We start from the raw sequence: 10,501 nt of genomic DNA on the forward strand, positions 1-10,501 counted from the left end.
CGTCCTCATTTTTTCATTAGATAATTTTACTTTATTGATTATTACATTTGAAACATCTTTTTTAACATACATTGATATTACAACGTATTTCTCTCTTAATTGTTTCAATTATTTATTCTTAACTACTTAAACTAATTTATCACTTATTGATCACTTAAGCTTATTTATCATTCATTGATCACTTAAGCTTATTTATCACTCATTGATTACTTAAGCTTATTTATCACTTATTGATCACTTAAGCTTATTTATCACTTATTGATCGCTTAAGCTTATTTATCACTTATTAATAGTTTGAGCTTATTTGTTATTAGTAGCTTAAATTTATTGATTACTTATCAATTACATTTTTCTTGTTACATTCAAATAGTTAAAACTTACCAGGTGAAACAATAACATTATGAAGTTGAATGAATTCATGCAAACGATGTGACGGTAATGCCGCATAGGTAATTGAAATTTTGAAACGTTCCTCATTAACCATTGAATCAATCATTGAATCATTGATGAAAATTTTGAACAGAAACAAATCTCTTTTAATCCATTCATCGAGTAAATCAATATTTACTTTATAAGTTAATCGATATTGATCGATATCTTCTTGAGTAAATTGCTTGGTAGGTGAATCCGAAACTAACAAATTTCCATATTGTGGAATTTTTGTCACCCGATATATAATTTTATTTGATTCCATCTGTAATAATTAATCATTAAAAAATATTTAATATATTTTAGAAAGAGTTATGATAAGTTTGTTTAAGTCATTTGTTACATTTCATTTCATCCATCCAATTCTAAAATCAATCATTCACAATAAAATGATACTTTGAAAATTTTAAATTTTTTAAATAAAAAAAAAGTCACATTTGGAATTTGAACTTTCAATAAATCTGATCCAATAATAACAGAAGATTTTCCTGGTGGTATTATAAGATGACCATTTGCATTCATTGTAATCATAGATCCTTTTATACTTTCAATTGTAAACCATTCAGGACCAATTTGATGAAATCCATCACTTACAAGAAATGAAAAACCACCACCAATTGCTATCGTATCTAAAAATTAGCTAAAAAGTTTCAAATTTATTCTAATTTATTTAAATTTATTTTAAATTTATTCATAAAATTTGTGAAAAAAATTAGTAAAAAAATATTTAAAAATAATTTGTAAATGTTTAAAAAATTATTTCAAAAATGATACCTTCATTTCTCACAAAAATTATTTCCAATTTATTAATTTCTGCTTGAGAAAAATTTGTAATAGCTTTTGAAGGATTATTTGTATAAGCAACATATCCATTTAACGGTTTATTGATAAGATATCGTATTTGTTCGATAGGTGTATCATCATCCTTAATTCAATTAATTTAATTCAAAACAATTAACTTATAATAGTAGTAATTAAGTAAAAATTCATTTGTTCATAAAAAGGAACAATTTTAATTGCTTAATTGTTACTTATTATTGTCACTTATGCTACTTAACAACTTTAATTATAACTTATTTATCTCAAATTAAATATTATTTCATCTGTAAAATTATGAATTTCAAAGATTAAAAATACAAAAATTTATGGAGGAAAAAAAAGAAAGAGTTAAACTTGTGAAAATAAATGGTGTTTAGTGATTGGAGCTTTATACGTATTCCACATTTTCATTACTTCATTACGTAACAATTCTGGTTCTGCAAATATAAATAATCTTTTATCTCACAAAACTTATATTTAATTAAATTTAATTTATTATGTATTAATTTTATAAGAAAAAGAAAAATTACCGTATAAATTATTATACCGTACCAAAACAGTCACTAGTTTTGGTTCGGTACATTGTTGTGTTCCTGTTGTACATGCTACTATCATAAAAGTATCACGTTGCTCATGACTAATCGGATTATTTACATAATTGATTCGTTGATCGTTGAGTTCTTGAATATTAAATTGTCTAATAGTATTGATATTAGTTATATTCCATACATCACGAACAAGCCATCCGTATTCCGGATCTGATAAAATCCGAAATTCTATATCATCTTCATTGTTAGTTACATGTAAAATATCGTTATTTATTGTTTTATTAGATCCGGATATAACCGTTATATTTGATACAGATAATTCAATCTAAAAATCACATCGTAAAATTATAATAATATTGTATTAACTTTTTTTTTTGTAATTTTTATTCATTTTATTTATTTTTCAGAAATTCTATTCATTGATTTTAGATATTAATAATGAATAATAATTTTACTTTTTTATTTTACTAAATTATAATTTCACTTATTTTTCCAAAAAAAAAAAAAAAAAAGAAAAATCTTTAAATTCATATTTACCTTATCATCTATAATATTAATAAACAACGTATATGGTCCAATCATTTCTTTATCAATGGAAACGTTAAAAATAATTGAATCACGTGTTGATAATATACCATTATGTAAATATTGTATTTGTCCAGCATTTACGTGTGCTTGCGTAAAACGTGAAACGAAGAAATTACTTGGCATTACGCTACGTCCGTTATTAATTGCTGAAAGGGTAATTTTTCTTTTTTTTTTTTTGTCAATTCGTTTATGCTTCTCTCGTTTGGAAGTTATCATAAACGATTCATTTGCATATCAGTGCAAAATTTACAATGATAAGATGTATCATAAAGCTGAAATGCTATGAATACCTCTTAGTGATTCCAATATTAATGAACCATGCATTGGCTGTCGGATAACATCATAAACAATTTCGTTTGGTTGTTTATGCAAAGCTGTCGCTAATAGAATGCTTTTATCAATTTGTGAAATTGATGAGAATGGTACAATTAATGGAGTTAAAGTAACCATTTCCAAATGATATCTTTCATTATCATTTAGTTGTATTTTCAAAATTTTGAAAATTTTTCTAACTGTTAAATTTGCAACCGTAGCTGTGATAATTTGCTCATTTACGTTATCATCAAATGATAATGCAGTGATACGATATAATATTAAACCATCATCAATATCCTATAAAATAAAAGATTAACAATGAGCTTTTTTCTTTTTTTTTAACATATTCATTTTTAGTTAATTAATTCAGCTTATTTAATTTGTTGAAAAAAATTCAAATTATTTTCAGAGTTTAAAAAAATTTCCAAAAAAATCTCACCTGTTGTGTGAAATTTTTTACCAATTTTTCAGTAGAATTACTAATAAAGATCCAATTTCCGGTTGTAACATGAAACCAAATATCCGAATTTTTTGCATCAACATTAGTTATAGCGGAAAGATTACGATTTGTTAATTGTACAAGGATTACCGTCGCTGATATATCACTGATCAAAATTGTTATATTGCTATTCTGAATCCTTATGAAAGGTTCTGATGCAATGATTACTACCACTGATGATACTTCATGTACTCCATCTGATACAGTATAACTATAATGTATGCATCATTTCATCGGGACGCAATTTTTCATTCCACTACTTCGTTATAGTCTTATCAATAATCGCTACAGTCTTATCATTAAGCGTTAAAGTCTTATCACAGATTTTAATGCTTACTTCATTTCGAACTTTTTATTATGTCCAAAATGTCTTATTATCACTTCACCGTATTGCATTTGTCGTTGAGTGAAACTATGCAACGGTATAGATGGCGAAAAATTGGACAGGATAGCTGCATATCGAAAATTATCATGAAAAGTAAACTGTAATGGTTGAGCATCAATATCATCATCCATCCATGGTAACAATGATGGATATAGTGTACGTTGGCCACGTTCTGTTATCTAAAATTTTATCCCTAAATTTACATTAAATATAATGCCAATTTAATTTCATAATTAAGCAATATTTTATAAATTAAAAAATAAAGGAAAGTTTATTAAAACACATGCCTAAATTCTCGAAAGGTTACCAAGAGCATCCTAAAAGCTGACCTTTTCAAATTATGCGTTATTCAGAAGATCAAAAAGCCTAAATATGAATTGTAGGTTTCATAATCATGATCCTTTAATAGACTGTTATATAGTCAATAATTGGACAGAAAAATTTGTCAAGTATGATAAGACTGTAATATTACTTGTATAATATTACTGCCAGCAAGCCTTGGAATATTGTCATTTTTCAAGATTAATCTGATTGTTAACCAGAATGATACTCGACTTGTCCGCTGATACGAACTTTCAGCTAAGAGAAAAACTTGATCAATGCGATTTTCACCATCCATATGTTTATAAAAGACACTGAAGATTCTTGATTTATTGTCACTTATCATTTTATCACTTTAATTTTTTAAATCTTGAAATAGGAACGAATTCTTAGAAGGATAGAAAAAGATTTGATTTACTTGGATGAATTCACTTACTTGCCATTGTTAACATCCGAAGTAGTGAAATTATCACCATCGATCAATTTGTACTGCTCTCCAGTTGCTCTCTTCACTAATACATTACCATAAATGGGTGCATTACCGATGGTAAATACAAAACTGCTACTATCCGGAGTTCGTAATGATAATGACTCATTGGTTATCTATAAATATTGATGTGCAAAGTTGAAATTTAAAACTTTTGGATTCAAAATATGACCTTAATTATTTAATGAACCAAAGATTTCTATGGATTCTCTTTTACACATCAAAAATACAATTTAAATTTTGATATGAATTAAATCCGAAACATTACAATTGAGAAGGAGAATGGAGAATTAAAAATTTAATTTGAATTCAAAAACAACTATCATCGGTTAATTTAAATTCCAAAAATTAACCTTTTGAATACCGCCTTCTTCAACAATAACAGTTCGATTAATGAGCTGTACCGAACCACGTCCCGGAATAAATGTTATTTCAAAAAGGACTTTCTCTGATGTCACCGATGGTGTGATTAATCGGAAAGTGAAAAAATCATTGACAATGGAATATTGCACAAAATGCATTTTATAGGTAATCTCACCATCATCAATATGCTGAAATATGAAATGTTAAATTCAGTTAAATATAAATGATTCTAAAGTATTCAAGTTTGATATCCAATCTACCAATCATTAAGTATGATACGATTTTCGTTTCAGCAATTCAAATTTCATAACAATGCGATGATATCTTAACCATAAAAATATATTTACAAAATATTTTCGGTTTATTCTCGTTTAAATTAAAATTTTCAAATTTAATTACTCAAGTACTTTAGTCCCAAACTGGATGAATATGCGAAGAATGAGTTAGTAAAATTGATTTTTTTTTTTCATTGTATTCATGAAAAAAAATAAATACATCACAAAATGATTTGGTGACAAGAAAGGACAAAAAAGGCGATATAAGTAAAGTAATGAATAGATAACGAGATTGGAATGTCATAATCTATTAAATTTCGAAATTCAAATCTTGAATTTAAATGAAAGTAAATCATTAAATTGATTAGATTAATAATTAAATTTATCAGATTAACGGAATAATTTGTATAATAAGTGATTTTTGCGATGACAAACGTGTTTTTATCAATCATTTATAATGAAATAGAACAGCATGATTAAATTAAATTGACCAATTTTTCTTTTTTTGTACAAAATTTGCATATTATACAATAAATATATACCTTTTGGGTGAAATTTGATGAAACACCAATTCGTCGATTGCGATTTTTCTCAATTCGACGTAATAATGTGCCAAATTTTGGTGGTTCAATGATATGATAAACAAGTTGATTGGTTGGAAAACTTTTTGGGAATGTCCAAGCAAATAAATTCTCTCGTTTTATCAATAAATTATCCGTGTTATTTAATAGATATGGAATACGATTAAAAATTTTAACATGAACCGGAATAAATGTTATACGAAAAACGTGTATCATTGATGTTGTGGTATCAGCTTGAATCTAAAATGATCATAAAGAAAATGAAGTATTACAAAATGGTTATTGTTAATTTTAAATAAGAAAAAAGGGAAATTTTTTTTTTTGGCGAATAAATTGAAATAAAAGTTAAGAATGTTGCAAATTTTTAAATCTAATTTATTTTTATTTTCAATAAAATTTCATAAATTCATTATATTCATTAATAAATACCTGAAAGCTGAAGGTATCAAGTAATGGATTTATAACACTGGAATGTTTATACTGTACACGTGAATTATCAATATCATCTTGGCTAAATGTTGAACAAATTTCAAATTGTCCCAAACCATTACGACATTGTACAACACCATATTCCGGTTGATCAACAATGGTATACTGAATTGATATTCCGGGAAGATTTGTTGCAAATGATAAATTTGCTGATGAGATAATGGTTGCTGTTTGATGGATTACTTTTAAACCTATAATTGTCACATTTAGTTGTTCTGTCATTTATCTTAATATTTGTTCATTTTACTTGTTCCAATACATTTGCTATTTTTGCTCATTTGATCATTTGATCATAAAATTGTTACTTTTCCGATCTATCGTTTATCGTTTTACTGATCAATCTATCGGATCTATTGTTTGTCGCTTATTTACTAAATCATTTCTTTATTGCTATTTATTGATCACTCCATGTGCAACTATAATATAAGATACCTGTATTAGCCTTCAATTGTATTTCAATCGGTGCAAAATGTATTGTCAACTGAAGCACATCAGATTGTCGTTCACCATCACTAGCAATCAATTTTAACGTACCCTGATTTCTTTTACCTGTAGGAATAATATGAACCTGAAATGGTAACACAGTAAAATCATTTCATAACATTTGTTCCTTAATCATTATTTTTATTATATCTTAAATATGATTTACATTCTTTGTTTAGATATGCTATCGGTGTTAAGGATCATCTCGTAATAAAATTCAATAAAAATAGATAAATCGTACTTCAAATGGCAACAGAACTGATTATGAGTAATTACTATCAGTGTTAAGGATAGTTACGACCAGGGTACCTAAATTCAAATTTGTCACTTTCATCTTCTCTAATCATTCTCAATTTATCCTAACTAAGAATCAAGAGTGGAGGAAACAAAATGCATAAGATTGATTACAATTTTCCTTACTAATTTGTTAGGAAATTTTCGATATTTTAATCGAACTGATAACTTAAATCATTATTTAAAAAGTCTCCTTGGGTGAATTTTTGAATTTTCTTCCTTCCCGAATCTTCCAATTGCACTCCATCAGCAGCGATAACCGAAACAAACACTGTTTCCGGATCGTTATCCGCATCCCACAAGCTTATTGCTCGGTTATCTAACGTAAGCCTTGAAATATGTTTGTCCAAAAATTTTGCATATATAAGAAGCAATAGAAGAAGGAAAAGTACAACTAGACGAGAAGACCTACTGATCCTTTACACTTCATGTAAGAATTTATATCAAAGAATTAAGAATTTATAACACTGATAAGAATTTATATCGCTGATAATTTTAGGACTATTTCAATTTTGTTAAAAATCTATCTGCAGGCTTTGCAGTGTACAAAGATATCTGGCCAAATATATAATGCCATATTCTATTAGTGAAAAGTTTGAAGAATAACGAGTAACTTTGATGCCATATTTTTGATTTCTCGAGCGATTATTTTAAACATAAATTTCAATATTTTCAAAAAATTCGTCTTCCTTTCCACTTTTAATCCTTCTACTATCATTTTTTTCTCCCTCTCTTTACGTTTTGCTCATTAATGAATTAGTGAAATGAATGAAATAAATGAATTTTGTTGCATTTTACATAAACTTTAACAACATATTTACTAGTATTACGCATCAAAAATATTCATTTCCACGAATGAATGAGCAATTTAGAATCATACTTTGAGTCACCAGTTATCCATAGTGTTTTCGAATCAATTCCCGATTTCAATTCCGGTGCATCATTTACAGGATTAATTCGTATTGGTATATTATAAATCATATTTCGTTTTGATGCCACCATTTCTGGTGAATTTATCACAGTCTAAAATTCAAATTTGTAAACGTTAATATGGAGTGAATGATCAAATCTCTCTTTTTTTTTTTAAATTTTACTTTTAAATGTTGAAAAATTCATCGGTTGATCTGTAAAGAAAACAAGAGAAATGAAAAAGCATCTTGGCAATTTTATTTTAATTATAGTTAAAAAAAATATATATTTAGGTATCATAATAGATACCTCTAAACCAATGCTATCAACAGTTGTTTCACTATCATCATGCTTGTAAAATATCTTATTGGTTGTAATATCACTGATAGCAAATTGATTTATTGGTTGATCATACTTTAATAATTGTCCATGTTGTGGTGGTTCTAAAAGTCTAAAACAACAACTAATAGGTAGCAATAGATTAATAAATGGATGAATAAAGTGACAAATTAATTAAATCCAACAAGGAAATTATTTGAAAAATCATTCTTTAATTACTCGAAAATCACTCGACGAAAAAATATAATTGCATGAAAGAATCAAATTCTAGTTCAAAATAAAAAAAATTCGAAAGAAAAGAATTAATTTTGATATTAATTTTTGCATTTTGATAATCATCGAAAGAATTCGAAAAAAATTAATTGAAAAGTTACCTTGCATAATATTTTCTGGAAGTTTCATTCAAATAAATTTAATACTTAATCAATGATTATTAAAATGGTTAAGTTTGATGGATTTATAAAATTCCAGTATTTTAACTCTTTGATCTTTCCTTTTTTTTATCATCCTTTTCTCGTTTGTCGAATATGAATAGCATTACCTGAATAGTATGTCTTCTTTGGAAATACTCTCATAATGATGTCTTGAAAAAGCGTAAATATTCCAACTCTGTATTGGAGCAATTGTTCCCTCATCCAAAATTAATGGTTCTGTAAAATGCGGTAATCCCATATGATGTGGCGGAGGACGTGGTCCATCTGATTGCTCGTTTATATCATTTTGTTGTTGTTGTTGTTGTTGTTGTTGATGCTGTTGTGATTTCTCATCACTGCTAAATATTTTTGAAATTCTTTTCAAAGTTTGTAAAATTTCATATCCTCTTAAAAAATATCGGTATTCTTCTCATTTTACATCAAATGATATCAGTGTTTCCTAAAGCTTAATTAAACATCTTTCTGCTCTACTCTTTTTCATTTCATCTGTGATAAGAGAGAAAAAGAGAGGGAAAGAAATAGAAAGGCAAAGACAGAAAGATCATTGATGTTATGAAAAATAGCAGTAATCCGTATCCTATTATTGGCATTAAATTACAATCATCATTCGTGCTACAAATTTAACTAACCTGCACCATCGATCCAATAAAACTTTTGCAGCAATAGTAACATTTCCCACACAACCATCAAAGAACCCTTCTCATTTCCTTCTGTACCACCAATTTGCACCTCTAAAATGTTCAATTTAACCTCTTGTAATTGATTAATATAAATTGAATTAAGCAAAAGTTACAACTTGTATTGTTATCCTTTCAGTGAAGGAAAAATAAAAATATTTTTCAAAATCATTGAAATGGATAACTATGTTTTATCATCTACGTAATAAGATGATCATCAACAATCCCTTCTCAATCCAAGTTTCTAAGGAAATCTATCGTTGTATTGTTCAATCCCTTAATCAGAAATATCTTGCAATATTACCTCATAATATCTTACAGTATTATCTTACAGTATCACACAGTGTCAATCCTACAGTATTTTCACCGATCAAAAGTTTTCCTGACATATATAAGATTGTGATCAACAATATCTTTTCCTTAAAAGATTCTTCAATAATTAATTAATGCGACAATTTATATATTTCCGACATACTATATACATATTACTAATAATTCATACCATTAACATCGTTGGTAACAGATACCGTAATATAATTGTAATTTTAAAGCATACTTAATTGAGAATTTCGTCGACACAATGATGGTGATAGCATCGTTTTTGATATATTATTATTCATTGTGATCCTTAGCGAAATATCATTAGAACATATAATATTTAGTGTGTTAACAGCGTTATTATCAAGTGAACCAATCAATAGAGAATCAGCGAACAAATTTCCATTTCGTTCGAAAAACGTCAAATTCCGATTTTTTGACAACAGACGCATAATGAAATAATACTTGTCAGAATTCACATTTCCAGAAATCATGTTTGAACTCTGATCCGAAATTTCTGATGTTGCTAATAAAGCCATTCGAGTAGTAATATGCAACCTCAGGGTTGAAACTAGCAAAGATACGGGCAACGATAATAATACAGCCATTGCAGAGATTATTAGCAATTGAACCTTTTCAAAAAGAAATTGTTGCTCATTTTTCTTCCTCTTCCAAAACACATCTAGCGATTGTAGAAGCAACTGCTTGACATAGTTTGTTGAATTAATAACAAATTTGTTTCAATGATCAATCTCTGCGTTCACAGCAAATGAGATCACTTAATCATTCATTTAGATGATTACGCTTTTGTGCTCACAGAAAACGCCATCATTAAATCATTTGCTTAATTCTGAAAGTGTTGTTTCGTAATCTCAATCAACATTTAAGATTGATCTCAAGATGAAAGGAGCGCGGGAGAGTCACAGCAAGTCATTGTGTACAAAGTTG

At 27.4% G+C, this 10,501-nt stretch overlaps 1 protein-coding gene across 1 annotated transcript; it reads right to left on the reverse strand.

The window, feature by feature from the left end:
* Nucleotides 1-377: 377 nt before the first annotated feature.
* On the reverse strand, nucleotides 378-10,161 carry LOAG_09393 (Fras1 protein; the record flags this gene model as incomplete). Its single annotated transcript, XM_020447920.1, has 21 exons — nucleotides 378-694; nucleotides 880-1,058; nucleotides 1,204-1,354; nucleotides 1,603-1,685; nucleotides 1,779-2,121; nucleotides 2,334-2,530; nucleotides 2,675-2,996; nucleotides 3,139-3,409; nucleotides 3,536-3,762; nucleotides 4,056-4,218; nucleotides 4,341-4,507; nucleotides 4,745-4,942; nucleotides 5,572-5,850; nucleotides 6,040-6,290; nucleotides 6,532-6,648; nucleotides 7,046-7,206; nucleotides 7,757-7,899; nucleotides 8,095-8,236; nucleotides 8,666-8,942; nucleotides 9,188-9,289; nucleotides 9,792-10,161. Coding segments are annotated over 21 exons (4,458 nt in total), but the record flags the coding sequence as incomplete, so codon positions are not given.
* Between the last annotated feature and the right edge of the window lie 340 nt (nucleotides 10,162-10,501).

The sequence above is a fragment of the Loa loa genome, assembly GCF_000183805.2.
Source record: "Loa loa unplaced genomic scaffold supercont3.313, whole genome shotgun sequence".
NCBI lineage: Eukaryota > Metazoa > Nematoda > Chromadorea > Rhabditida > Onchocercidae > Loa > Loa loa.